Source organism: Muntiacus reevesi, chromosome 17 (genome assembly GCF_963930625.1).
Source record: "Muntiacus reevesi chromosome 17, mMunRee1.1, whole genome shotgun sequence".
In the NCBI taxonomy this organism is placed as follows: domain Eukaryota; kingdom Metazoa; phylum Chordata; class Mammalia; order Artiodactyla; family Cervidae; genus Muntiacus; species Muntiacus reevesi.
This window is the reverse complement of record NC_089265.1, coordinates 56865684-56889540: the sequence shown is the minus strand read 5'-3', so window position 1 is coordinate 56889540 and position 23857 is coordinate 56865684. Positions and strand designations below refer to the sequence as shown.

The window sequence follows — 23857 nt, the reverse complement described above, 5'->3', positions numbered from 1 at the left end:
TGAGTGTGCAATCCCTCCAGCTGCAAGGCAGACCGGGGGGAGGCTGAGAAGGTGTGGGGGGTAGGCCGGATGCCCTGGCCTCAGTCCTGCCTCCAGTCACCTTCCCGCCTTTGCATCTTTTATAGTCTTCCTCCAGGGGCTGTGGTGAGGATGAGAAGAGAAGGCCCCGCTTTCCAGAAGTAGCTAGCATCTAGTGAGAATGTCTATGAGCAGATCATTTCCCAGCCTGCTGGCCCTTCACAACAGCCCCATCAGGCTGGTTTGTTGATGGTACCCCATTTCCTAGAGGAGGAAGCTGAGACCTCAGCTTACACAGAGTAACTTGCCCAAGTGGCAGGGCCAGGATGGAGTCCAGTCTTGACTGCTGAGATCCTCTTAGCAAGAGAAAAAGCAGGACCCTGAGAGTCAGACCATACTTCTGTCTCAACGGTGAAAGGTGTAATGATACCCTTGTAGGCAATCTGTGCCTCTTACGGTGCTTGGCACATCCTCAATACTAGATAAATGTGGGCTGAAAGGAGAGAACCCCAGCAGCCCAGGTTTGGCAGTCGTTTGGGATTTGCTATATCCATCCTTATGTTCCCCTCCTGACCTGTGAGGGCAGAGTGAAGAAGCAACAGCTGGAGCGAGAGGGGACGCCACAGAGCTGATCGTGAGGTTTCCCCCCAGGTCGTGTCTCAGGACCTTGCTCCTTCCTCCCCATGAGTGGATGCAGCCCCACTCCAAGGTCCAGGGTTTGGCAAGTGGAGAGCAGGCTGAATCTCAGTCCCCACATGCCCAATCAGCCGGCTATTCTTGTGCAGTGAACAACCTACTCATCCCTACGTGGCTGCCCTGGCCCCTTTGTCTATTTGAAGGGAATCTTAGTGGAACTCTTTATAGACTTCAGATAAATGAAGAGATGAGAGAGACCTTGAGGAATTAAAAACCCCAGCTGGCTGTCTGAGCGGCTCGTGAGCCTGAGTGTCTGTGGCATCATAGGACCACGCAGCACAGAGCCTGCCCTGGGGCAGATGCTCAGTGAAGGTTTGAGAAGCCACCCTGAATAATGCGTGGGCCAAGAGAGGACGTGAACACAGACATGTGCAGGGGTGAACTGAAAGCCGTCCATCCTGCTCAGATCCCTCCAGTCACGGGTGGCTTTTCCTTTGCACCTACTCTTTGCTTGTTGTTTGGGGGCTACGGTGTGAGCCTGAGGGAGCTTTAGGTCTCCAGGTAGACCTCTCAGTAGCTCCTGTTGGGCCACTCGGAACATGTCTTGGAGAAGAGACTAGCTCCCCCCACCCACAACCACAGAATCCCAGGCTAGAAGGACAGCTCAGGCATGCTTTCATTCCCACCCCAGAGGGCCATGCTGGGCACTTCTGCAGTTCCCTGGATGAGCCAGGGTGGATGCTTGCAAACTTCATTTCTGCTGGAGGAAGAGTTGCCCAGGCTCCCCCTAGTGGAGAAGCGGGACACCTCGCCCTCCCGTGTGTGGCGTTGCTGGCGTGGGCAGGATGGGGCGGGACCGTCTGTCTACCTGCAGTTGGTGCATCCACACACTCTCTGAATTCTCACCTCAACCCTGTGGGTGCGCTCCTGATGATTACTTCTGTTTTAGGCTCGGTGAGAGGAATGGGCTGGCCCAGGGCCATGCGGAGTCAAGACTAGAATCCAGGCAGTCCGTATCAGGCCTCCCCCTATGAATGTCCTTGGTCTCAGCCAGCTGACCGTCTGCGTTCATGGCCACAATGCCTGGCCCTTCCAGCCTCGTAGCTTGAAGCTCCATGTGGCCAGAGGTGCCCACTCCGTGGGTGGGTCTGCCTTTCAGCAGATGTTTGTGGCATCCTCCTTTCTGGTCTCCCCAGTGCCAGCCTTACCCCCTTGAGTCCATTTTCACCAGAGCAGCCAGGGTGAGCCTGTTACAGTCTGAGTCTGGTCCAGTCCCTCTTTTGCTGTCTCAGGGTAGAGGCTGAGGTTCTCACAAGATCTTCCCCTTCCTGCTTCCCTCCCTGAACTCATCTCTACCGGCCCCTCCCTCGCTTTTCCTCTCCAGCCTCACCGACCTCCTCTCTGCTCCTCCAACATTCCACCCGCACTGCAGCCTCAGGACCTTTGCACTTGCCGTTCCCTCTGCACAGACCGCCCTTCCCGTAAATATTCACGATCTGACTCTCACTTCCTTCACCTCTCTGTTCGAAAGTCACCTTCTTGGTGAAGCCATCCCCAGCCCCTATGTCATCTCCTTACGTTTTCTTCCTAACACATAACGTATGCTTTATCTTTTTTCCTATGTATTGCCTGTTTGTGTCCCTAGAATATAAGTGCCCCGAGAGCAGGAATGTTTGTTTTGTTCATGGCTGTATCCTCAGTGTCTAGAGCAGGGCCTGGTATTTAGCAAGCACTCAGCTAACACCTGCTGAACGAGGAGGCCGATGAAACAATGTCTGCCGTGTGCCCGGGACCCCGGGGGTCCCCCCCGCAGCTCACCCCGCATTTGTACCCTTAGGAAGCTTCTTCACTCTTCCTTCCCGGGCCCCCAAAGACATCTTCCCCCTTCTAGGGCCCTCCCCACTAAGCTGCCTCTCAGCTAGGTCTGTGGGCTGGCCACAGAGGACACGGATGAAAGTGTCAGGCCGATTTAGGGAAGAATAGGTCTCCATTAGCACAGCCAGCTGCAGGACTGACGGTCTCACCTGCGAGGAAACGAGGCCTGGCCTGGGGAAGACTACGTCTGTGGTATAGAGGTGGGACTTCCCTGGGACTCCTGCCTCTGGTCCAGTTGACAGCTGTGAGAATCGGCCTGGGGGCTGTCCTGACTCAGCCCCTCCACAGGACAAGCGCTTCGGCAGGCTTACTTACTGAAGCTGCCTGCTTCAGCAAGGACTTCAGTAAGGACTGAACCCAGCCGCTGCCGCAGTCCCCCCACCCCGGCCGGCCCCTTAGCGGTCAGCTGTTGGCACTTAGCCTTCTTAGAGGCCGGCTTTCTTAGGGGCCCGGTTTCAGGAGGCCTGGGGACTAGACACAGTGCGCCTCCGAGGACGCTGGGAAACTCCTTGATGTGAGTGAGTGCTCCTCAAACTTTACTGCACGCAGACCATGTGGGCTTCGTCTTCCAGAGCAGGTTTGGTTCAGGAACACTCGACTGGGCCTGGGACCCTGCATTTCTAACAAAATCCACTGATGCCACTGCACGCGGAGTAGCTAGGGCCTGTCCCCTGCTTCTCACGCTCACTGTACAAGGAATCACCGCAGGAGTTTGGACCAATCCTGGTACCTGGGCCCACCCCAGAGACTCTGATTGAACTACTTTGGGGGTGTCTTGGTTGTGTGGCTTTCCTAAAGCTCCCTAGAGGACTCTAAGGAGGCGGCAAGGTTTGAGAACACGGACCCGGATCATGTACATTCCTTCTGCCCTCTGGCACCTCTCCGCTCAGAGAGAGCCCTACGGTGTGAAGAGGAAGGGACTTGTTGACGCAGTGGGGAAGGGAGAGGAACCCAGAGGCTACATCCACTCCATAGGCCTTTGGAGAGGGCACCCCGAGGATTGAATGGGGGCACAGCTATGAAAGGAGAGGCGCTGAGCCCAGCAGTGGGGAGAGATGGAGACCACGGGGCCCTTCCAGGCAGGGGAATGACTAAGAGGGCTGAAGCAGCTGAGTGGCCCCGTGGAGCCCCGCTTTTGGCTTTGCTCTTGACCCTGACTCTGACAGAGAAAATACCTTTCCCCTCTTTAGCCCAGCCTGCCTGTCTCCCTGGATCTGCGCACTGGTCCCCGGCCACGCAGGACTCGAGTGATCGATGTGTGTGTCGCCCCTTCCCGCGGACTGCGAGCTCTCAGTTGGCAGGGACCGTGTGTGATTCGTCTGCGCTGCAGCCCCAGGTCTTGCGCTCTGGGGGCGGGAAAGGTGTGTGGAATTGAGTGCGAGCCTCCTCGGGGCGCGCCAGGGCTCCGGCCGCCTGTGCTGCAACTTCCCAGCGCGCAGCAGAGCCGGCGCATCGTGGTAGTAATTGTGGAGGTAAATCTTGTCTGGTCTCCTCGCAAACACTTGGTGAGGCATTCCATAAATATGTCAGCAGCAGCATTAAAATTTGATGGCAGGCAGCGTGGGTCGGCACCAGCCCTGTGACTTCCCGGCAAGGTGTGACACCATCACCTCCTCTCATTAGTCAGCGGCAGGAAGCTCGGGCCTCCGCGCTGAGCCAGGCCCAGCTGGGGGCAGGCGGTTCTTCCAAGGACGACCCCTGGCTGCTCTGAGGGACAGGCCAAGGTCTCAGCCACAGGAAAGTAACTCAGAGCTTTGGGCTGACGTGGGCTGAGAGAAGGCATCCCAGGAGGCTCTGGGAATGTGTGGGGAGGTGAGAGGGCCTCTGAGCAGCCAGGGGCTGCGCTGGTTTCTGAGTCTGGGAGCTGGTGATTGAGGGTGGAGGCTTGTTTCCGCTTTGTAGGCAGCCTGGTGGAAATTGTCTATTTTCCCGGAAAAAAAAGACCTCACAGAACACTCTCAAAGGGCATGGGGTTGGACCCATCGCTTAAGCAAGCAGACGGACACCTGAGCGGGAGTCAGGGGAGAGAAAATGCTCCCTAGTGCAGAGAGAATGGAAACCAATCTAGTCTACCTCCCACCCACATTGGTTCATTTGGGGAAACTGAGGCTAAGTGAACTTGAAAGGGACAGGTCCAAGGTCACACAGCGGTAGGGACAGAATGAACCTGAGGCCCTGACTCCTAGTTCAAGGCTTTCCCTACAATCAACATTTGGGGCACTTGTTGAAATATGAGAAAATCATCTGGAAATATAATTTTCATTCAAAACAAGTCCCGATGCACCCATTTTTTCCATCTGTCACACCAAGCATGTGTTATGTGCCAAGACCTGAGTTAAACATCCAATGACAGACCCTTGTGTCTGTAGAACACTTTTTGGTTCTCAGAAGACTTTGAAATGCGTTCATGTTGTTATTGAGTCCTGTGTAATGTTGTAATGCCACATTGCAAATAAGGAACTCAGGTTCAGAGATGTAAAGTGATTTTTCCAAGGCCACTCACCTAAGTAGCTGACAAGGACTGACCAGCTCCTAGCCTGAGGTCTTCTCCATCGCCTCAGTTATCAACCCAGAATGGCAGTCAACGCTGATCTAACTACCTGTGCAGATTATGAGTGCCTGCCCGTTTACCAAAGCGGTGGTGTGGTTTGGAGTTGTTCAGGGGTTTCGGAGTTTATCGGTCAGTGGTCCTCTTTGGCAGTTGCCTTGATGGGGAGCTGAAACAGGTAAGAGCCGGGTCTCTGTGGCCCATTCCGCACCAGGATGCACTGTATCCTATAGAACCCCCTTCTATCTGAGAGGAGATGGAGACTGCCTTGCCCCCCAGGGTCCCTTCCATGGGGACAGGGGCAGTACACTGTGACTCTTCAAATGCAGCCGGGGCTGGTGAAGCAGATTTCAGTAACCCGTTAAATGAAGCAGCTTTCATGTCCTTCAAAGCCCAGATCACGGCCGCTTCTTACAGGCAGCTTTCCTGGACGCCCCGGCCAGGATAAATGATAACTTCTGCTCTGCTCCTAAGTCCTCCACACTGGTAACGGATGCCTGCGTGTCCAGTTCTGGTCTAAGGAAGCCTCTTAGCTGCTGGGAGTGCCCTGAGGACTGGGGCCTGGGCTCCACCCACTGCGTGTGCGGAGGCGGTCTAGCATAGAGCTCTGCGTGGAGCAGGGACAGTTTGAATGTTGAATGGAGTGGACGTGCAGGACTCCCGTGAATTTATTAGACAGCCATCACAGGCATGTGAACTGGGTTTTCTCGGGAATACAGTTCAATACCACTCCAGCTGAATTCTGTAGAACCTGCAGTCTGGCAGTTTAGGCTTGGGATGGGGGCTTTGAGCCACATCCTGGTCACTCAAAGAAAGTTTCCAGGTAGACTCTAGACCCAGCATCTTCTGATGGCCAAATGAGTACTAACGGAAAGAAACCTTCTCCATTTTCCAGCCCTACTGTGCTTGGAATGCCATCTGGTTCTGGTTTCTGAGCTGTAACCATCAGTGGGTTTGACTTCTTCCTTTTAAAAAGATTTTTCTTTGCTCTTTGTGAGTGATCCAACCTTGTTGCTATCATTATGTGACACAGAGGCCCAGAGAGGTCTGGTGGGGGTCCTAGCCCTTCAGGGGGCACCCATCCAGTGTTCCTTTCCGCCTGTGGGGCCTGCAGCCAGGCCGCTGCAGCAGACATAGCCCACAGCTCTTTCCTGTGTGTTTTGCTGTCTTTCTCTGTCTCTGCTTTCATGCATCAGGCTTCTATCCAAGACCAAAGACCAGTGTTTCATGACCCATTTCTGTTGACACTGGAAGCACCTGGCTCAAGGCACAGTTGTAGGGCGTGCGCATGCTCATCCAGCGAGTGTTAGCACTGTGGGTGGGGCCGTCCATAGCAGGGGAGGACAGCGGGGACTGCTGCGATCTGTCAGGCACAAGGAGGAGCCACAGACTTGTCAACGGCAGAAGCCAGAGTCTGGACGACCATCCTGAGTCTGGACAGGAAGTGCTCCCAGCCAGAGCCAGGGTTGGAGGCTTAGGGGAAAGTGGGGATGATCAATCCAGAAAGGCTACCTGGAGGAGGTGGTATTTGAGCCAGCTTTTGATAAGGTGGGGGGCTGGACATGAGGAGCAGGAGGAAGGTGGCGTTTCAGATGAAGAACGGTGGAGCAGTGGGAGATATGGCTGGGAAATCCTCTGGGACAGACCCTGCAGGCCCACTCTGAGAATCCTGGGCCTTACCTTGCAGCTTGGTCCTCACACATGTGCTCCTGTGGGCACTCCCAGGTAAGGGCAGACTGGAAACTGAGGACTCCACTGTTTTTTACACACACTCACAAGTCACGGGTGGTCTTACGCCCCAGTGAAGCTCTGTTGTCATGTGCATTGTTTGCTTAAATGAGAACATTGGGACCGAATTTTGGAATAATACCCAGCAAGAGATCAGATTAAAATGGAACCAGAACTGCTCAACATGAGTCATAGCACAGCCACGGGTCACACGTGGAAATACCTACAGGGGCCGGGCACGTCGCAGAAAGAGAGGAAATCGGCCTTGGGAACAAGACAGTTGTAAATCGCTTGTTCTGTAGCTGATGACACACTCGCCCCTTCAAATCACTGGGCCGCCAGGGAAGAAATAACGCAGTGTGGAAAATAAACAAACAAGTGAAAACCAGGCAGTGCTGGTCGGGCCAGCGGCTGTTTCTGCTGGCCCCACGTGGCTCAGGAAGCCCACTTCTTGCCTCTGATGGGCAGCCAGCTGGTGGGGTCTGTGCAGGCCCTGTGGTCCATGTGGGAGGCACTGAAATGTGACTGTTGCGTCGTTTCTCCTAAGTTCCCTGAAGGCTTCCAGTGTTCAGGGTCTGTGGTTGTAGGTAACAGGAAGCGGGCTGAAGGCATGCAGCCTCCTCCCTGCAGGGGACCAAGGCCGGGGGCAGCACCCTGCCTCTGCCCTGGCCAGCACCGCTGTCCGGCTGTGAAGTCCATGGCTCCCTAGAGAAGCAGAGAGGAGACATTCTACATTCTCCCCCTCACTCTCGCCCTCTCCCTCGGTTTTTCTCCTCTCTTGGTTTTTCTGAAGGCCTTCGTGGCTGGCCCTGCTGGTGGGAGAAGAGGTTTTTTCCAGGGACAGATCGATGCTCTGTGTGCTGGGCTGTCTGGGTTGACAGGGCTGACCTTTACCAAGCTTGCTTGGGTTTTCCTTTCTCTGTTGGAAGCCCAGGGAGGTCTGGCTCTGCAGAGAGGATGGTTGGGAAACCTTGGCCTTCACGGAGACTCGGGTGGGAATGGGTGTAATGAAAGTGGGAAAGAGGAGGATCTGAGTGATGAAAGCCCTTTGAGGTCAGCTATTTAAACCTCTCCTGTACACGCCACCTATACAGATGAGAAAACTGAGTCTGGGTGAAAAGAAAAACTTGATCAAGGTCACTCAGAGACTTGACAGAGTCCCAGAATCTCGTGTGTGTGTGGGCATATGGGTATATGTGGATATATGTGTATTATACATATTGTGTGTACACTTGCGTGTATGTGTGATAAAATATATGTGTGTGTACATTATAATAATATGTGGTATATTATATAATGTGATTTTATAAACGATATGTAATACGTTTGCAAGGCTGACAATGCCCGTGTTGGGTGCCATGGCCGGGATCACTCTGGCCACGGACAGTGCTGTATCTGCCCAGGCACCCACTGACCCATGAGCCACGGTGTATCACGCAGTTCTACAAAACCGCAGAGAGCGACTGGAGAAATCTCACAGGCCCTTTTCACATCCTTCCTTCTTCCTCTGCAAAGATTTCCTTTCAAAGCCCAGTCCGAATCCTTCAGAAACAGAACTTGGCAGTGAAGTCACTTTGAAAGACTTTCCGTATGTTAATTACAGTCAGCCAAGGTCTGGAGCAGAGGTGGGAGCCCACCATCTGCAGATGGGGTCGGCCCCCGGCGCGCTCTGCAAATCCCCATCATCTGGCAGGTGTCGTTTTGGGTTAATTAAGAGCTACACTGAGCCCGTTTACCTGTCACTTCGGAGAATTTTAGGAAACTTCGACTTTCTTGCCATCTCTGAGCTTTCAACGAAGGATAAACTGAAAACATTTCTGATTCTGATGATTTTCCTGGCCCTGGCATCTTCAGGGCAGCTGCATTCTGTGCCTTTTCTTGTGGCCTCCTGTAAACTTTTAATTTCAATCAATCCTTTCTAGTTACCTCATTTTCTTTTCTTTCTTTTTTTTTTTTTTTTTTACAGCTAACTCTTCTATGTTTGAAAGACAGTGCTGTTTTGAGAAAATCCATCATTTATCCTAAATTTCTTAAACCTCTGCTTTCTTTCTGGGCCTTTGAAGGGAGACCATCTATTCCTCAGCTTGATTCTCTTTAGTACAATAGTTTTGCAAGGGCTTTTGATTTGCAGGTCAGGGGCCTTTTAGCAATCAGGGTTTGGATTGTCAATGCTAATCGTAGAGCTCCATATTCATGGGGGAATGACTCAGTCAGATCACCAAGTAACTGGGTTCTCAGTGGGTCAAAAGACCCCCTTCTCTGGCAGAAGAGAACTTTCCTCCTCTGGGGTGAAGTTTAAGGTTCTGTATCTCAATAGAGGTTTGAATGACACAGGTGTATGTATTTGTCAAAACACAGTGATAGTATATTTAAGATTTGTGCATTTCATTATGTGTACACTTTATAGCAAAAGAAAAAACTTCTAAACAAATAATGAATTTCAGTTAATGATATGCATGCTGAATTACTTAGGGGAAAGTGTATTGATGTTTCCAATTTACTTTGAAATACACAAAAGATAAGATGAACGAAAGGCTGGAGGGAGACAGTTGATAAAGCAAGTGTAAGAAAATATTGATGATGGAATTAGGTAGTGGGTACACAGTGTTCACTATAAAATTCTTCCAACTTTGCTCTGTATTTGAAAATTCTCAGACAAACCAGAGAGGGGGATGGGGAGGAGAGGGCTAGCTGGCCCAGGGAAGCTCTCCCTGGGATGGTGGAAGCCCGAGGACCTAGGGATAGGCAAATGTCCTGATCCTGCTGTGGCCCTGCCTGGCCATGTGGCCCTGGGGAAGGGGAGGCTGAAAGAAATTATCTTTCAAGTTCGTCTAGTCCATATGATCTGGGATGATGAGTCCCAGCAGAGGTTGGCCAGGTTTAATGTAAGATAAATTTGTGGTGTAGAGAGAGGGTAATGGCCAGGTTTACTTTGCATTAGTTCTGGGAAGGAGTGGGTTGCTGGGGGGTGGGTGGGAACGAGGGGAGTGATTGCTAGTCCCTCGGATACCCAGTGAGAGGCCAAGTCCCTCAGCCTGAACCCCAGCATTCTCTGCTCTAACACATTGGGTTATCCTAAGATGGAGTGCCACGCCCTCTGGACGCTTCCTTGCTTCACCCAGACATGCCCAGCTGTGGCTCCGGCTTCCTGATGTCGTGGAATTCTTGGGCTCTGTGATCCCGACTGTTCTTGGACCACGGTCTTTCACCTCAATGCCACCTGCTGCCCAAATGTGGCACTCAGCTGCTTCCTTCAATTTCCACGTGGGGAGAAAACACCAGCCCAGTCATATAGGCATCTGAGCATGTGGCAGGCTTTATGTCCCAATGTGGATGGCTTAAAATGGGAGTTAGACGTCCACTTCTTTTTTTCAATATTTTATTTATTTATTTGACTGTGCAGGGTCTTAGTTGTGGCAGTCGGAGTCTTCCATCCTCCTTGCAGCATGACCGCTTTAGTTACAGCTGTGAAACCTTAGTTGCAGTATGTGAGATCTAGTTCCCTGTCCAGGGGTCAAACCCAGGCCCCCTCACTGGAATGCAGAGTCAGCCAGTGGACCACAGGGAAGTCCCCTAGACGCTCACTTTTCGAATGTTCTCCACCTGCATGGCGTCTCCTTTTGTCTGCCTGCTCCCTCTTGATAACAGAACCTCCCCCAGCTCAGGTCCCGCCTTCCTCTCACGCACCAACCTTGACCCCTCTCCATCCTCACTCCTGAACCCCGCTCTGGGCCTCCTTTTGCACATCCAAGAACTCAGCAATAAAAATAAATAAAGCTATAGAATTCCTTTTAGGGCCTGATTCAGTCTTTAGAGGAGGCCTTTTCCTCTCCCCTCTCTCCCCAGCTTCCCCAGTCCCCTTGGCATGGGAAAAGGTAATTCTCTGCTTCCAACAATATTATCTCGTTTACCTCTCACTAGCCCTATGATGTAGGTTCTTATTAGGCCCATATTTATGATGAGAAGACTCTGCCCAAAGAGGTTCCGTTACTTCCCTAAGACCGCTACAGAGCATGGGGCAAGCTCCCCCTGAGCCCTGCCACACGACCCCCGCACCCACGCTACGGGCAGCCCCTCCCCGGCCCCTGCCCACTTTCCGCTGGCCTCGTGTGGGCCCCAGCGTGGGGGTCCAGCTCCCAGGGCCGATCACAGGCCTTGTCTCAGAAGGTCCAGTCTTGCTTTCTCCTCAGGACTGCTCGCTCCTGGGGTGCTGGAGATGGAGCAAATGATGACGCATGTTTCGTTGTTGAGAGTTCTTGGGGGCTTCTGGGGGTGCACCTGCAGACGGCCCAGGAGCCATCTCCGAGGAGGGCCTGTGTGCTGTGATTCCTCAGATGGAGGTCTTGCTGCCTGCTGCGTGACAGCTGCTGGGCGGGGCCGGCACCCCCGCTGGGCGTCACAGGAGCTTTTCTGTTAATGCATCAAGAACAGATTGCCCACTTTAAACGGGCTGGTATTTTTGAGAGATGCCCAAAGCACGGATCAGTTAGCAGAAGGAGGTGAGAGCCCCATGGTGTCCTTGGTCATAAGAGAAGTGTCATGGTGAAAGCTCTGTCTATCTTGGGCCATCTGGCCGCTTCTCCGGGACCCCAACCATGAGCCAGAAGTGGGACACACTCTGACCCCCCAACTCCAGACCTCAGCTTGTGCCCGGAATGCCCTGTCTCCGTCTGCACACCAAACCCCTACCTCTCCTGCTCATATGTTCCTCTCCCCGCAGAAAGCGTCCCTAGCGCTTTCCTGGAACTTCTCTTGGCTGGACCAGACTCACTTTTCTAAGCTGCAGTCCTAAGATTTAAAGGAAAGAAGGTGAATGCTCCTTGGGTGCTGTGATGGTGGTGAATTTAAGCAAGGGAGAGTCAGCAGGAGATTGAAACCTCTAGTCCCAAAGGAAGTCATCATCTGGTGGAGCCCACAGAGCCTCCCTCCCTGCTGGGAGCATCATGGCACCTGAGAAGTGAAATTCAGGCTCAGAAGACAGGAAGGGTCTTTGGACATCACTGGGTCTCCCCTGCCCTTGTGCAAATGGAAGACAGAGGCCCTGGGGTGGGAAGGCAGTGTCATGGTGTCACATGGACAGAGGGTCCTGGGCTGGGAGACAGGAAGCTGGACTTGGAGTTGCCCCCCACCCTAGACAAGTCCCCCCACCTTCCTGAGCCTCCATTTGCTCATATAAAATGCAGAAAGATGCACCCATCTTGGGAACTTCACAGAACTGTCAGGAAAGTTAAATGAGATTCTAGATGGGGAGGAAGCCTTGCTAACTGATGTCAGGTCATGGTCCTTGTGGCTGACATTTGCAGAGCAGTCACTGCATGCCAGACACTGTGTATCATTCATTCAGTCTCTGCAGTGACCATGGGCAGTGGGATCTATTCATTGTCCCGACTACTGAGGAGAAAACAGGCCCAGAGAGGTTGAGCATCCTGCTGATGGTCAACCTGTTGAGCTAGGAATAGGCAGATGCAGGATTTGGGCTCCAGCTGTCTGGCTCCACCCAAAGAAGGCAATGGCATGCCACTCCAGTACTCTTGCCTGGAAAATCCCATGGATGGAGGAGCCTGATAGGCTGCAGTCCATGGGGTCGCTAAGAGTCAGACATGACTGAGCGACTTCACTCTCACTTTTCACTTTCATGCATTGGAGAAGGACATGACAACCCACTCCAGTGTTCTTGCCTGGAGAATCCCAGGGGCGGGGGAGCCTGGTGGGCTGCCGTCTATGGGGTCACACAGAGTCGGACACGACTGAAGCGACTTAGCAGCAGCAGCAGCCACAGTCTGGCTCCAGAACTCTTGCTCTCAGCTTCTGTGCCAAACTGACTGAGGACCACCGGGTTCAGTGGCATCATGTGGGCTCGAGTCTGGGTGGTCTGCTGCTCCCCAGCCATCCTTATGGCTGAGCTAGGCCAGGTCTACAGACAGGCATCTTCCTCGGCAACTGAGGACCTGCCCCGCCTCCCACCCCACCCCCACCTCTCGGGGGTGAGGACCGCCCACGCCCTGCCAGCTGACTGTGTGGCACTTCATCCAGAGGCCCCAGCATGTGGCTGGACCAGCCCTGAGGTCGACCTCTTGCCCCGGAGATGGTCAAGCTCCCTTCACCCAGAGGGCGCGCTCTCACGGGGCATCTCACAGGACGGCAGCCCACTGAGGGTGCCACCATGCCATTGCTCCAAACACGCCAGGCGGGGTGGGTCCCTGGAGGTTCATTTCTTCCACCAGGGAGCAGGACGGCACGGTGGATGGAACCTGGGCAATGGATCAAATAAACTGGTTTGAATCTTGGCACATAGCAAGTGCTCAATAAACCCCTGGCTATTGGTGTTAATAATGGAAGCCTTGAGAGTCGTCTCTGGTAACGGAGGAGCTCCCACTCCTTCACTCATTTAACGGATGGTTTTCAGGGCCTGCTAGACATGGAGATGCAAACATACACTCCCTGGCCCCGGGGAGCTTATCTCCTCGTGGAGGACATAGGATTAACAAGAAAGATGAGCACAGTTAGTAAGATATGTTATCTTGTGATCAGTTCCATGGAGAAAAGTTCAGCAGGGAAAGTGGCAGTTGTTTCCATGGGAAATACAATGGTTTAGAAGTGACTTTGAAGTAGAGCCTGGAAGGAGATGAGGGAGAGAGCCGTGCAGACGAGACTGCAGTGTCACGGCGGAGGTGGGGAGCTACGGATGGTTCCTGGGGCGCTGACTGCTGTGGACGGGCTGTCACACGGGGGGTGGGTGGCATGTGGGTGCTGAGCGGAGTCACACTGACCTGGAGACAGACACTCCCGTGTCGCAGGGCAAACCTGGTGTTGGGCTCAGCGGGAGATGGAGTGCACCCCAAGAGGGGATCGAGGGGGGCTTCCCAGAGGAAGAGGTATCGGAGTGAGATTCTAGAAGGTCAGGCAGGTGGGGACGTGGTCGAGGATGGTGAGCAACACTGACTTAGGCACATCCTTTAGAGGAGTCGGAACTGTTGCCAATTTGGGGACAAAGTTTCAGGGAGGGTGAGGATGGAAAACAGGACACAGTTAACTAAGTAGCTCCAGCTTGTAACAAAGTACAAGGCTTGTACTTTGAGGGGCTGGAGATCAAGGAGGCTTCCTGGAAGAGGGGGCCTTGGGGCTGGGCCTGGCAGATGGGCCCGGTGCTGCTCGATGGAGATGCCGAGACAGCCTTAGCCGGTGTAGCCCCATGCTGGGGGGCCAGGCGCAGTGCTGTCGGGAAGCGTCTCTGATGGGGCAGCCCTGAGGGTGCGCAGAGCCCCGGGGGAAGTGCGGCTGTCCCCCTTCTCCAGGCAGCTCGGTCTCTCTGCTCCCCCACCGGACCCCCCAGGAGTAGGAGGCGCCGTGGCTCTGATGGATACGCCGGGGGCTGAGCTGCCGCGGCCCCGCACTGTCACCACGCTCTCCCTCGTTCGCCGGAACCTGACACCCTGACCACTGAGGCATAAAAAACAGAGAATTGGAAGGCTCAGCCTGTCAGGCTGGGAGTGGCCCCCAGAGAGCCCCGAGGAGGAGCACACGTGTGCATGTGTGTGCGCGCACGCACACATTCTGCGGCTGCTGGGGGAAGTGGGGAGGAGGCCAGCTGGTCCTGCGGGCTGGGAGCGGCTGGCTCTCAGCCCTGCTGATTCGCTCCCACTGTACCTGGTGGGGCCCAGGGGCCCTAGGATGTCAGCTGAGGCCTCCCAGGGAACAGCGGTGCTCCAGGTCCTGACTTGGGGCTGCTGGCCCTTCTAGACGCTCCTGCCTTTCGGCCCTTTGGCATCTAAAAGGAGTCCATGGGAGCGTGGATGGTGCCGAGGGTGGTCTCATGGGGCTGGGAGACTCCTGTCACCACTGCCAGGGAGGGGCCCACATGCTCTGTAACCAGCGGCCCAAAAAGCCGCTCAGTAGCCAGATGCCCACATAACCGGCTAACAGGCACGGGGGCCCCTGTGCCCGCAGAAGCCCCAGCCGCAGGGAGCCGACAGGCGGCGCCTGTCCTGTTACAGAGCCACGGGGATTCTGGGCTCCTCTCCTGTGACTGCCCAGTGGTCTAGAGGCCCTCCTGCGGCTGGAAGGGAGGCAAGCGCCAAAGGCAAGCATCATGGCTCCGCGAGCCACTGGGCAGGGGTGCACGGCCCTCAGGCTCCACTCTGGCCCCCACGCCCAGCGCTGTGCCACCCGGCCCGGCCTGCAGCTCCTGCTCCTCCCCCCCCAGGCCCAGAGTCCCAACCTGCGCTCCTCTGTGCTCCCCCAGCCCTTTGGCTAGTCCCTTCATGTCTGCCCTCCGCCTTCTCCTGGCAGAGGGTCTGAGTTTATGTCGCATCTTCCTCGTTGGAGAGAGGCCTGGGGAGGAACCACCTCCGGATTCACAGCCCGGAGGGCTAGACCAGAGTTGGGGTCATCTTTGGCCTTCCAGTCCAGGGCCACTCAGGAAACACACGGGAAGTGGCGCTGCATCCCCACTGTGGTCCTGGGGTGACCTCAGTCAGGGCTGAGGTCTGAGAAGCAAACGGTCTGGGCCCTTGGGCTTGGGTCGGGTGATTCCAGGCTGTATTGTGAGAGAGCCTGGGTGTCGGTTTTCTCATGTGCAAAACGGGCCAACTACCCTAGGGATGCCCGCATGTGGTAGTTCAGTGTACATGTGCGAGAGACAGGTGTTCACCCCCAGAATAAGAAAAGGTTCTCAGGGGAAATATGTGCATGGGTGCTAAGCCGCTTCAGTTGTGTCCGACCCTTTGCGACCCATGGACTGTAGCCTGCCAGGCTCCTCTGTTCATGGGATTCTCCAGGATGGAACCTGTGTCTCTTGCCTCTCCTGCATTGGGAGGCGGATTCTTTACCACTAGCGTCACCTGGCATTCACTCCGATGAATAAAGTTCTAAGGGGCAATACAGACAATGCCAATGGCAGCTGTCCTCTTGACAAGGGGACGGACCGGACTTGCCTGTATTAGTTACACGAAGTACCCACCGTTTGTGAGGGACACAAGTGCCAGGGGCATTTCCGAACCTGACCTGACATTCGGTTCCTGTTTCTCTCCCGCCCGCCACATGCAGGGAGTGAGTTTTCCGGGAGCCCCTACAGCCACCCTCAGTATCCCTCGTACAACGACTCCTGGAGGTTCCCCAACCCGGGGCTGCTCGGTGAGTACTGGCAGAGGCCCTGCGGGGCCCCTGGGCCATCGGCTGCCCACCGGGGCCTCACTGGACCGGGGTCCCTCCACATCATCAGGCCTGGTCACCGAGGGGGCGGCTAGCTCCCAGACACTGGCAACATGGGGGTGTGTGCTGGAGCTCCAGGACAGCAAGTACCACCGCAGGCTTGCTTGGGCCATCAGCACTCCCCCAGGCGTCCTGGTGGGCGGCAGGAGATGGCACAGAAGGGGAACAGACTTAAAAAGGCCATTGAGAGAGGAAGAGAAAAGCAGGAAAAGTGCCTGCCTAAGAGTAACAGATTTCCTAAGGATCATTGCCCAGGTTGGTGATAAATCTCTAAGTAAGGGCAGCCAGGGGCCGATTTGGGTTGATTGGGAGTGGCTGTCTGTCTTGATAAGGACTCTGAGGCTCGGATGTAGATTAGTGATGTCTACTGTGGATGCCACAGGAAACTGGTTGCCCTGTGGCTGAAGGTCTGCCAGCTTGTGCCAGGCCAAGCTCAGTTGGTGCCCAGCCTCTGCCCAGGCCTTAGACTGCAGATGGTCCATGGCCGGGGCCAGCATGATCTGTGTACATCACCAAAGATATTTGAGCCACCCCACAGGGCTGTCTTAGAAGGCCAAGGGGAGCCCATTATTTTGTTGCAGTGAACTTACATGAAACCAGCTGGTGAGTCCAAGCTGGAGCTGAGGGTTTTGGAGCATGAGGCAAGGGTCCCCCTCACAGATGTCAATCACCCTGGGGGTGGAGCTAGCCCATCAACCTCCAGGCAGCAACATGGATCCCTCCCCAGCGATCAGCTCAGTAATTTCCACTAAGGTCAGATGTGGAAGGGCCTCTGAGACCATCCAGGTTTGTCTGCACAGCTTAGCAAGGCTTACTTAAGTAAGAACCTGTTAATTCCCTGGATCCTCTGAATTATTTAAGCACTGAGAACCATAGACTTCATCAAAAAGGCAAGAACCTAATGTCTTTGAACTCAAGTGGCCAGGCGTGGGTCTGCAGAGGAGGCCATGAAGTCACAGCCGTGGCCCTTTCCCCAACGTGCTTTGGTGACTAGGACAGACAGTGACGCAGACGCTGTCCCTTCCTGGCTGCCGTTCTTCCATGCGTTTGAGCCTTGGACTGCCCAAAGCATTTTGAAAGTGTCTCATGCAAAACTTCAGGTGAAATAAGGGACAATGCCAGCTAGTGCTCCAGACCTGTGCCTGCAGATTTCATTATATAGAAGACCGGGCTCTTACCTTCTGTGACTTCCTGCAGGCGCTGAATCTGTGGACTGATGGCTTAGACTTATTTTTTTGGCTTTGGTAAAAATTACTTCTAAGTATTGAACCAGGTGTCTGCTTACCTTATGCTTTTCCTTAAACAAGCCCTCCTGAGAGGTCTGGGCTCTGAGTTGGCCCAGTTAGTCTCAGGAGGCAAATGCTGACCCTGAACCAGTCTTTCAGCAGGGATAGGGTCGGGGGGTGGGCCTGGAGCCCGAGATAGGGAGCTATTCCCTGCAAATCGACCTCATCCAGGGCTCTGGTCCCAGCGCTCCTGAGAGGCCCACAGGGGACGTGGCACAAAGGAGGCCTGGGTCAGACCCTAGGCGGAATTCCTTGTGACGGGGACGTGACACCAGCGAGGCCATGTTGACCTAGGGTCTCCACCTGTGGCCGTGCACTGCCCACGGGGACAAGTGGGGGCTGAAAGCAAGCCCATGCACGGCACAGGGCCCTGAGCCCCAGCACAGGGGTATGGCTGCCTTTTTCTAGTTTTTTGAGGTGTCCAATAGGCTCATTTGCCTGCAAGTTCCAGAATGAGAGAAGTGAGAAAGGAGCTGCTCGGGCAAGCGTAGCCATGGCATAGAGTAGGAGGTGGGGGACCTTGAATGCCGGACTGATTGTGTGGGCAGCTAGGAGCCCATGGGGATGTCAAAGGCAGGGTGGGGCTAGACCGCATCCGAGGCCTTTGCTGCCCAAGACAGAGTGAGATCCAGTTGACACGCACAATTCTACGTGCAGGCTGTGTGTCTGGTATGGAAATGTTGTGGACTCTGTCCTAAAGAGCTCACAGCCGGGGGGTGAGAGAGCCTTAGGCAGGTGTGCTCCGATGAGAAAGTCTGTCTTAGGATCTGCTCAGGGCCTTGAGGGGGGCCAGAACCAGTGTGGGGAACAGAAAAAGAATCAAAACTCTGTTCATCCAGATGAGCACTTGCTAATTGTTCAGGTACTGGGCAAAACCCTTCATGTGGGTTTTTATCTTACCCTCATTTTATCCTATCAAGTATCCTATCCCCTAGACAGCACATAGGATTATCTTTACCAGTGAAGAGAGTGAGGCTCAGAAAGGTTAATTAACTTACTTGACGTCACACAGCATGCGGGTAGCAGAATGAGGACTCAAACTCTGGTCACCCTGATTCTAGAGTCTGTATTAATAGTCAGTGTGTGATTGGTACTTTGACTCTTCCTGACCAATTCAGTCTGAACAGAACTACAACCAGAAAAAGAGGCTTATCTGTCCATAGGAACAAGCCCGAGAGTCCCAAATAACTCAGTCCTTGTACGCCAGTAGGATAGTGCTGGTCTGTTTTTGAAAGCCGGGTTACTTTATCTGTCAGGCTTTTAGTTGCAAACAACAGACTCCACCCTCACTCGTTCAAGCAGAAAGTGAATTTATTATGGAATAGTGGGGGCTCCCCGAATCTCTAGGAGGATCAGAGAGATAGGTATGGGACTCCAGCCGGGAACGTGCTCGGGCTGCTCCAGCATAAACACCCCTGCTGTTGGCGCCGACGGGCAGCCTGCTTTGTGTTGCTGCTTCAGCCAGGGTGTTTGGGAGCTGTGTCCTGTCACCACCCAGAGCGGGGCGCCTCTGCACCCACTCCCAGCAGGGGCTCACACCAGAAAATTCTGGAAACACAAGAAACATGTAAACAACATTGGGCTGTTACCAACATGAGAAATGGCCCCTGTACTGCCCAAATCTGTAGCCGGGGGAGTCTTAGTCAGGTCATCAACCAAGCGGGGCCTCAGTTGCCTCAGAAAAAGGAAAATAATGGCCACCAGCAGCATCATTCAAGCGCAAGCTGGTCATGATGCTCTCCCGAGGCCCCGAATGCAGTGATCTCCCTTTCCTGAAGACGAGGGAGATGCCAAGTTTGTTCTGCCACGCATGCATGCTATCCGACTCTCTGCAACCCCATGGACTATAGCCCGCCAGGCTCTTTTGTCCATAGGATGCTCCCGGCAAGAATACTGGAGTGGGTTGCCATGTACTCCTCTAGGGGATCTTCCCGACCCAGGGATCAAACTCGTGCCCCTTACAGCTCCTGCATTGGCTGGCAGCTTCTTTCCCACTAATGCCACCTGGGAAACCCTGCCATATGTTGCTCTGCCCTAAGTGGTAAGGTCCAGGCTTGTTCCCCTCCACCAGCCTGCCCTTCCCCCAGGGTCTTCAGGGCTTCAGCTGGAGGACGCCCACCGGGCTAGAGCAGTAGACCTGCCATTTCTGCTGCTTAGGGAGGGTGTCGGGGGACTCTGCTCCGAGGCTTTTCTGCGCCACAGGGGGAGCTGTGGGAACAGGAAGGACTCTCACACACCCTGCCCACACCTCCGCCGGTCTGGCGGAAGGGAGCCTTGTTCAGGGACACACCGCCAAAGTGAGGACAAGTGATGCCACCTCTTGAGGCTCTCTTCTCGCTCCTTCCTGGGAGCTGCCCGCGGGCTACCCGCGCCAGGCCCAGCCAGGAAGGCCAGGATCCGGCATCCCGTTGGGGCCCCAGGCAGGCGGGGTGGCGGGCTGGCGGCAGGAAGAAAGGCCGCGGCGGTCAATTAGGATTAGAACCGGAGCGCCTGTGGCCGCTGTAAGGGGATTAGAGAGCGCGTAGGAGCCCGGAATGACTGTGTCAAGAAGTAAATTGATGATAATGTGAATTAGAGACGAAAAATGACAGAAGAAAGACAAGTTTATTCTAGACGGAGGTCTAATGGGCACCAGGAAGACAGAGCGCTTTGTGAGGTGATGTTTTCATTTCTCACGGTAAATGCAGGCGTTCTTTGATTTTGCCGTGGGGCCCTCACACTGGGGCCGCTGGGCGGCCTGGCCAAGAGATTAGGCTCTGAGAGGGGAGAGAGTCAGAGCCCAGGGTGAGAGCTGCTCCAGGGAAACTCGGAGGGCCGAGCCAGGCTGTCCTGTCCCTCATTTGTGTGGGCAGCCCCTGTGACTTTCCTGATTCTGTGCCAGGCCTGGGCTTGTGGGGCTGGCCCTTACCTCACACACACACACACCTCTCACCTGGGCCCTGAAGGGAGGGTGCGAGGCTGGCTTTGCAGATGCTCCGGGGGTGGCTGGCCCCATCGCACAGAAGGGAGAGCAGAGAAGGCCGACAGACACCTGAGGCAAGAGTCCAACCAGGGCGGTGGCAGGAGGCAGCAGAAAAACCCATCTCTGGGAATATTCCCGCCTGGCGCTGGTGCCCGTGCCTTCCAGCACTGACTGCTCCCCCACTGTCACTACTGCCCTCCTGGGGGCCAGGAGGGAGAATTATGCCCACCAATTAGGGCTGGGTTTGGGGGGCTGCTAGCACAGGTCAGTCCTGTCCTCTTGATTCCATACTAGCAGGGTGACCGTGGGCAAACTCCTTATTCTCTCCGTGCCTCAGTTTCCTTGTCTGCTAAATGGGGGCAATACTAGTGCCTACCTGATAGAACTGTTGTGGAGATTAAAAGAGTTAAAGGATATACAGGGCTTAGAAAAGTGCCAATTTTCAAAGCACCTTCACATCTTTACCTCGTGGGTGCCCTCATACAGCGCCCCCTGTGACCTCCTTTTACAAAGGAGAAAACTGAGGCTCAAGGAGTGAAGCCCCTTGTCCAGGGTCACTCAGCCAGCAGTGATAGAGCCTGAATGGCAATCTCCAGGCCTTGGTGCCCAGTCATGGAATCTGGGAGAGTTGCCAGGACTGGTTTAGATTTGGGTGAGATTTCAGAATGAGCCACCTCCCCTGGGGAATTAAGAAGCTTACTGTTCCTACCCTAGCAGACACATGGTCTGCAGTGACTGGCAGGACCCCAGCTGCTACCCACTTGGATAAACACAGCTCTCCAACTTGAATGTATAGGCGGTAAGCTGCATCATGGCCCAAAGAGTCCTGATCCAGGACTGACATCCAGAATTCCAGGCCAGGCTCTGTGGCTTTGGGCACATGACTTTGGTTTGTTGAGCCTCAGTTCCACCACCCTCACCCATAAAAGGAGGGGATGGCCCAGTGTCTCTAACTCCCGTGGCTCTGAGAATCTGCTTGTCCCCCTGAGACTCCTCAGACGCTTTCATCCCTGGGGAGAAGTCTGAGCACAGAGCAGGGCTCCTGGAGGCCTCATCCAAAGCATGTCACCAAAGATAGCAGCCCAGAGACAGTGGGAGGAACCCAGCATCGAAACAGGAGGCCCCACGCTGTCTCTGTCCTGAGGTCACAGGAAGCAGGGCCATACCCTTCCCTCCTCCCAGGTATTCACATCCCCAAACCTTCACATCCCCTAAGCTCAACCCAACCTGCTTCCTCTAGGAAAAGCCTGACTCTGCCAGGATAATCTTGCATTCCCAGAGCTCTGTTCTCAGAACTCTGATCCCTTCTTGATTCTGAGCATGGGCCTGCGTTTGTTCATTATTGCCCAGCACTGCAGCCAATGGTGTCGGAAAAATAAACGAATGAATGGGCAGGGTCTTTACTATTGCTGGTTCACTCAGCGCTATTGCTCATTTTCTCAGCCAACCCAGATGAGCACGCAGCGCGTGCTGGGCTCCAGGCTGGGGGCTGAGAACACGGAGCACAGCAGAGCCCAGCCCCTTTGTGGGGCTCTCCATCCAGGGGTGGGGGAGACGGAGAGAAGAAAGTGATCAGAGGATGTGGTCCAGCCTGCAGTAGGGCCTAGGCTCAGGAAAGGGGGTGTCCCAGAGGAGGAGACAGGGACTCGGGGACTTGAAGGAGGCAGCACTCTGCAGCAGACAGGGAAGCGGTGTGAGGTGCAGCCGAGATGTTCCAGGCAGGAGGCAGAGCGTGGCAAAGGCGCAGAGGCACGGGAGTATGATAAAATGGGCTAGAGCTACCTGCCCGGTGGGTTTAAATGAGACCACATGTGGAAAGGATGTGGCAGGGTGGGATGCAAGTGCTCCCCCCGCGGTAGCGGCCACCAGCACTCTGGTGTGTTTGAGAAGGTTGTGGAATTGGATTCTGCAGGAGTGGGGAGCCTGAGTGTGAGCAGGAGGGTGGTGGTGTGGAGGGAAGCTCAGAGGTTGGCAGGGCTAGGTCACCAAGCTTCCACGGGCCAAACTACGAAGTGATGACTTTTCATGTTCCTGGTCAGAAATCTTTTCCTGTAAAGCACACTCTCCCTGCGAAGGACCTGCTAGTGAATATGTCAGGCTTCGCAGGCCATGTGGGCTCTGTTGCAATACTCAGCTCCGTGGCTGCAGCCTGAGAGCACCACAGACAGCGCAGAAACAGCAGGCCAAGGCTGGGTCCCGGTAAAGCATGAATTACCGAATCGGGGGTGGGGAACGGCCCCAGGCTGCCCACCCCAGCTCTAGCTGGCGAGGAGGCCCTGAAACCTATAAGCAGGCAGTGGCCTGAGGAGGGACCAAGGCGTTGGTGAGAGAGGACAGTGTTCTGGACTGGGAGAGCGAGAGGACGGGACAGAGGTAGCGGACGCTGGTGGAGAGGGACCCCGGGCACAGAGCTCGGGGTGCGAGGTCTCCCTCCGACCCTGCGGCCCCTCCTGTCTCTTTCAGGGTCCCCCTACTATTACAGCGCTGCTGCCGCCAGAGGAGCCGCCCCGCCCACAGCTGCCACTGCCTACGACCGCCACTGACCCCAGAGCCAGGCAGGCGCCAGGCATTTCTGACACATATCACTGAAGGCCATAGCCTCCCAGCCCCCTCCAAACACAGCCAGAGGGGCCCAATGAGACCATCCCCCCCAGCAGCCCCCCACTCGCCAGAAACTCCCTCCCGCATTTCCTGCCAGGGACTCCAGGGTCTATGATAGAGCTATTGGACTTCTAGACACCTGTCCATTTCTAAGGTCAACCTATGAGCTTCTCCCGGTGGTGACTGCAAACCGACAGACTGTTCTGCAGACAACCACAGCCCCAGCGCAGCCTGCCAGCACCCCCACCCCACCCCCACACCCCGAGCTGTCTGACCGTCCACCCTTCTTCCTGCCCCTGGCCCGGAAGGGGAAGTGTGCTTTCGTTGCTTCAACAGCACCAGTGTAAATACCTTCTTGCTTTTTTTGTGGGCCTGAGGGTCCAGCTGAGCAGACTGCCCACCCATTTTGCATCCAGCATTCCGGAAGTGTCACAGGAGGACTTGAACCTGTGCACAGAGCCATCGTTCTGCCCTGGGTACCCCCGAAGGTGGGTTTGGAGGTGCCCTTGAGACTAAGGATGCCCACCTCCCGACCCCAGTCTCCACTCATGCTACTTCTTTAATATCTTGACTAAGAGTCTCATTGGGCTGATTTTGCTCTAAGCATCCCCCTCCCCCAAGACCCCTTCCTGGCTTCCTGCCCCCATTTCCCTGGGCCCAATGCAGTGCAAGCAGCTCTTTTCTGTATCAAAGGACTCACAAGAGAACTGTCTAGGAGATTCCTCAGCTACTGTTCTAAAGTGAGATGGCATCCAAGATACCAATTGCATTGTGGACTTGGAACGTTAGGGCCAGACGAGACCCAGAAGATGATGGTCCAAGGCGGAGCATGAGGCTCTCCAGACCCCCTGCCCCTGGACCACTGAACCGAACTGGGATGTGTTTACTAAGGTGCGCCCAGGCTCAAATCACATTGGACACCCACCACGGACACTTCTCCCACCTTCCAAGACGCCAGAGAGTGGATTCAGGGTAAGCCTGTCCCTGCCACGT

At 54.9% G+C, this 23857-nt stretch overlaps 1 protein-coding gene across 1 annotated transcript in view; it reads left to right on the top strand.

The window, feature by feature from the left end:
- PAX5 (paired box 5) overlaps positions 1-22806 on the top strand; it is a 169143-nt gene extending 146337 nt beyond the window's left edge. Inside the window, exons 9-10 of the mRNA XM_065908119.1 lie at positions 15851-15937; positions 22727-22806. Coding sequence (XP_065764191.1) covers positions 15851-15937; positions 22727-22806 — 167 coding nt within the window. The remainder of the gene's footprint in view (positions 1-15850; positions 15938-22726) is intronic.
- Positions 22807-23857: the final 1051 nt, after the last annotated feature.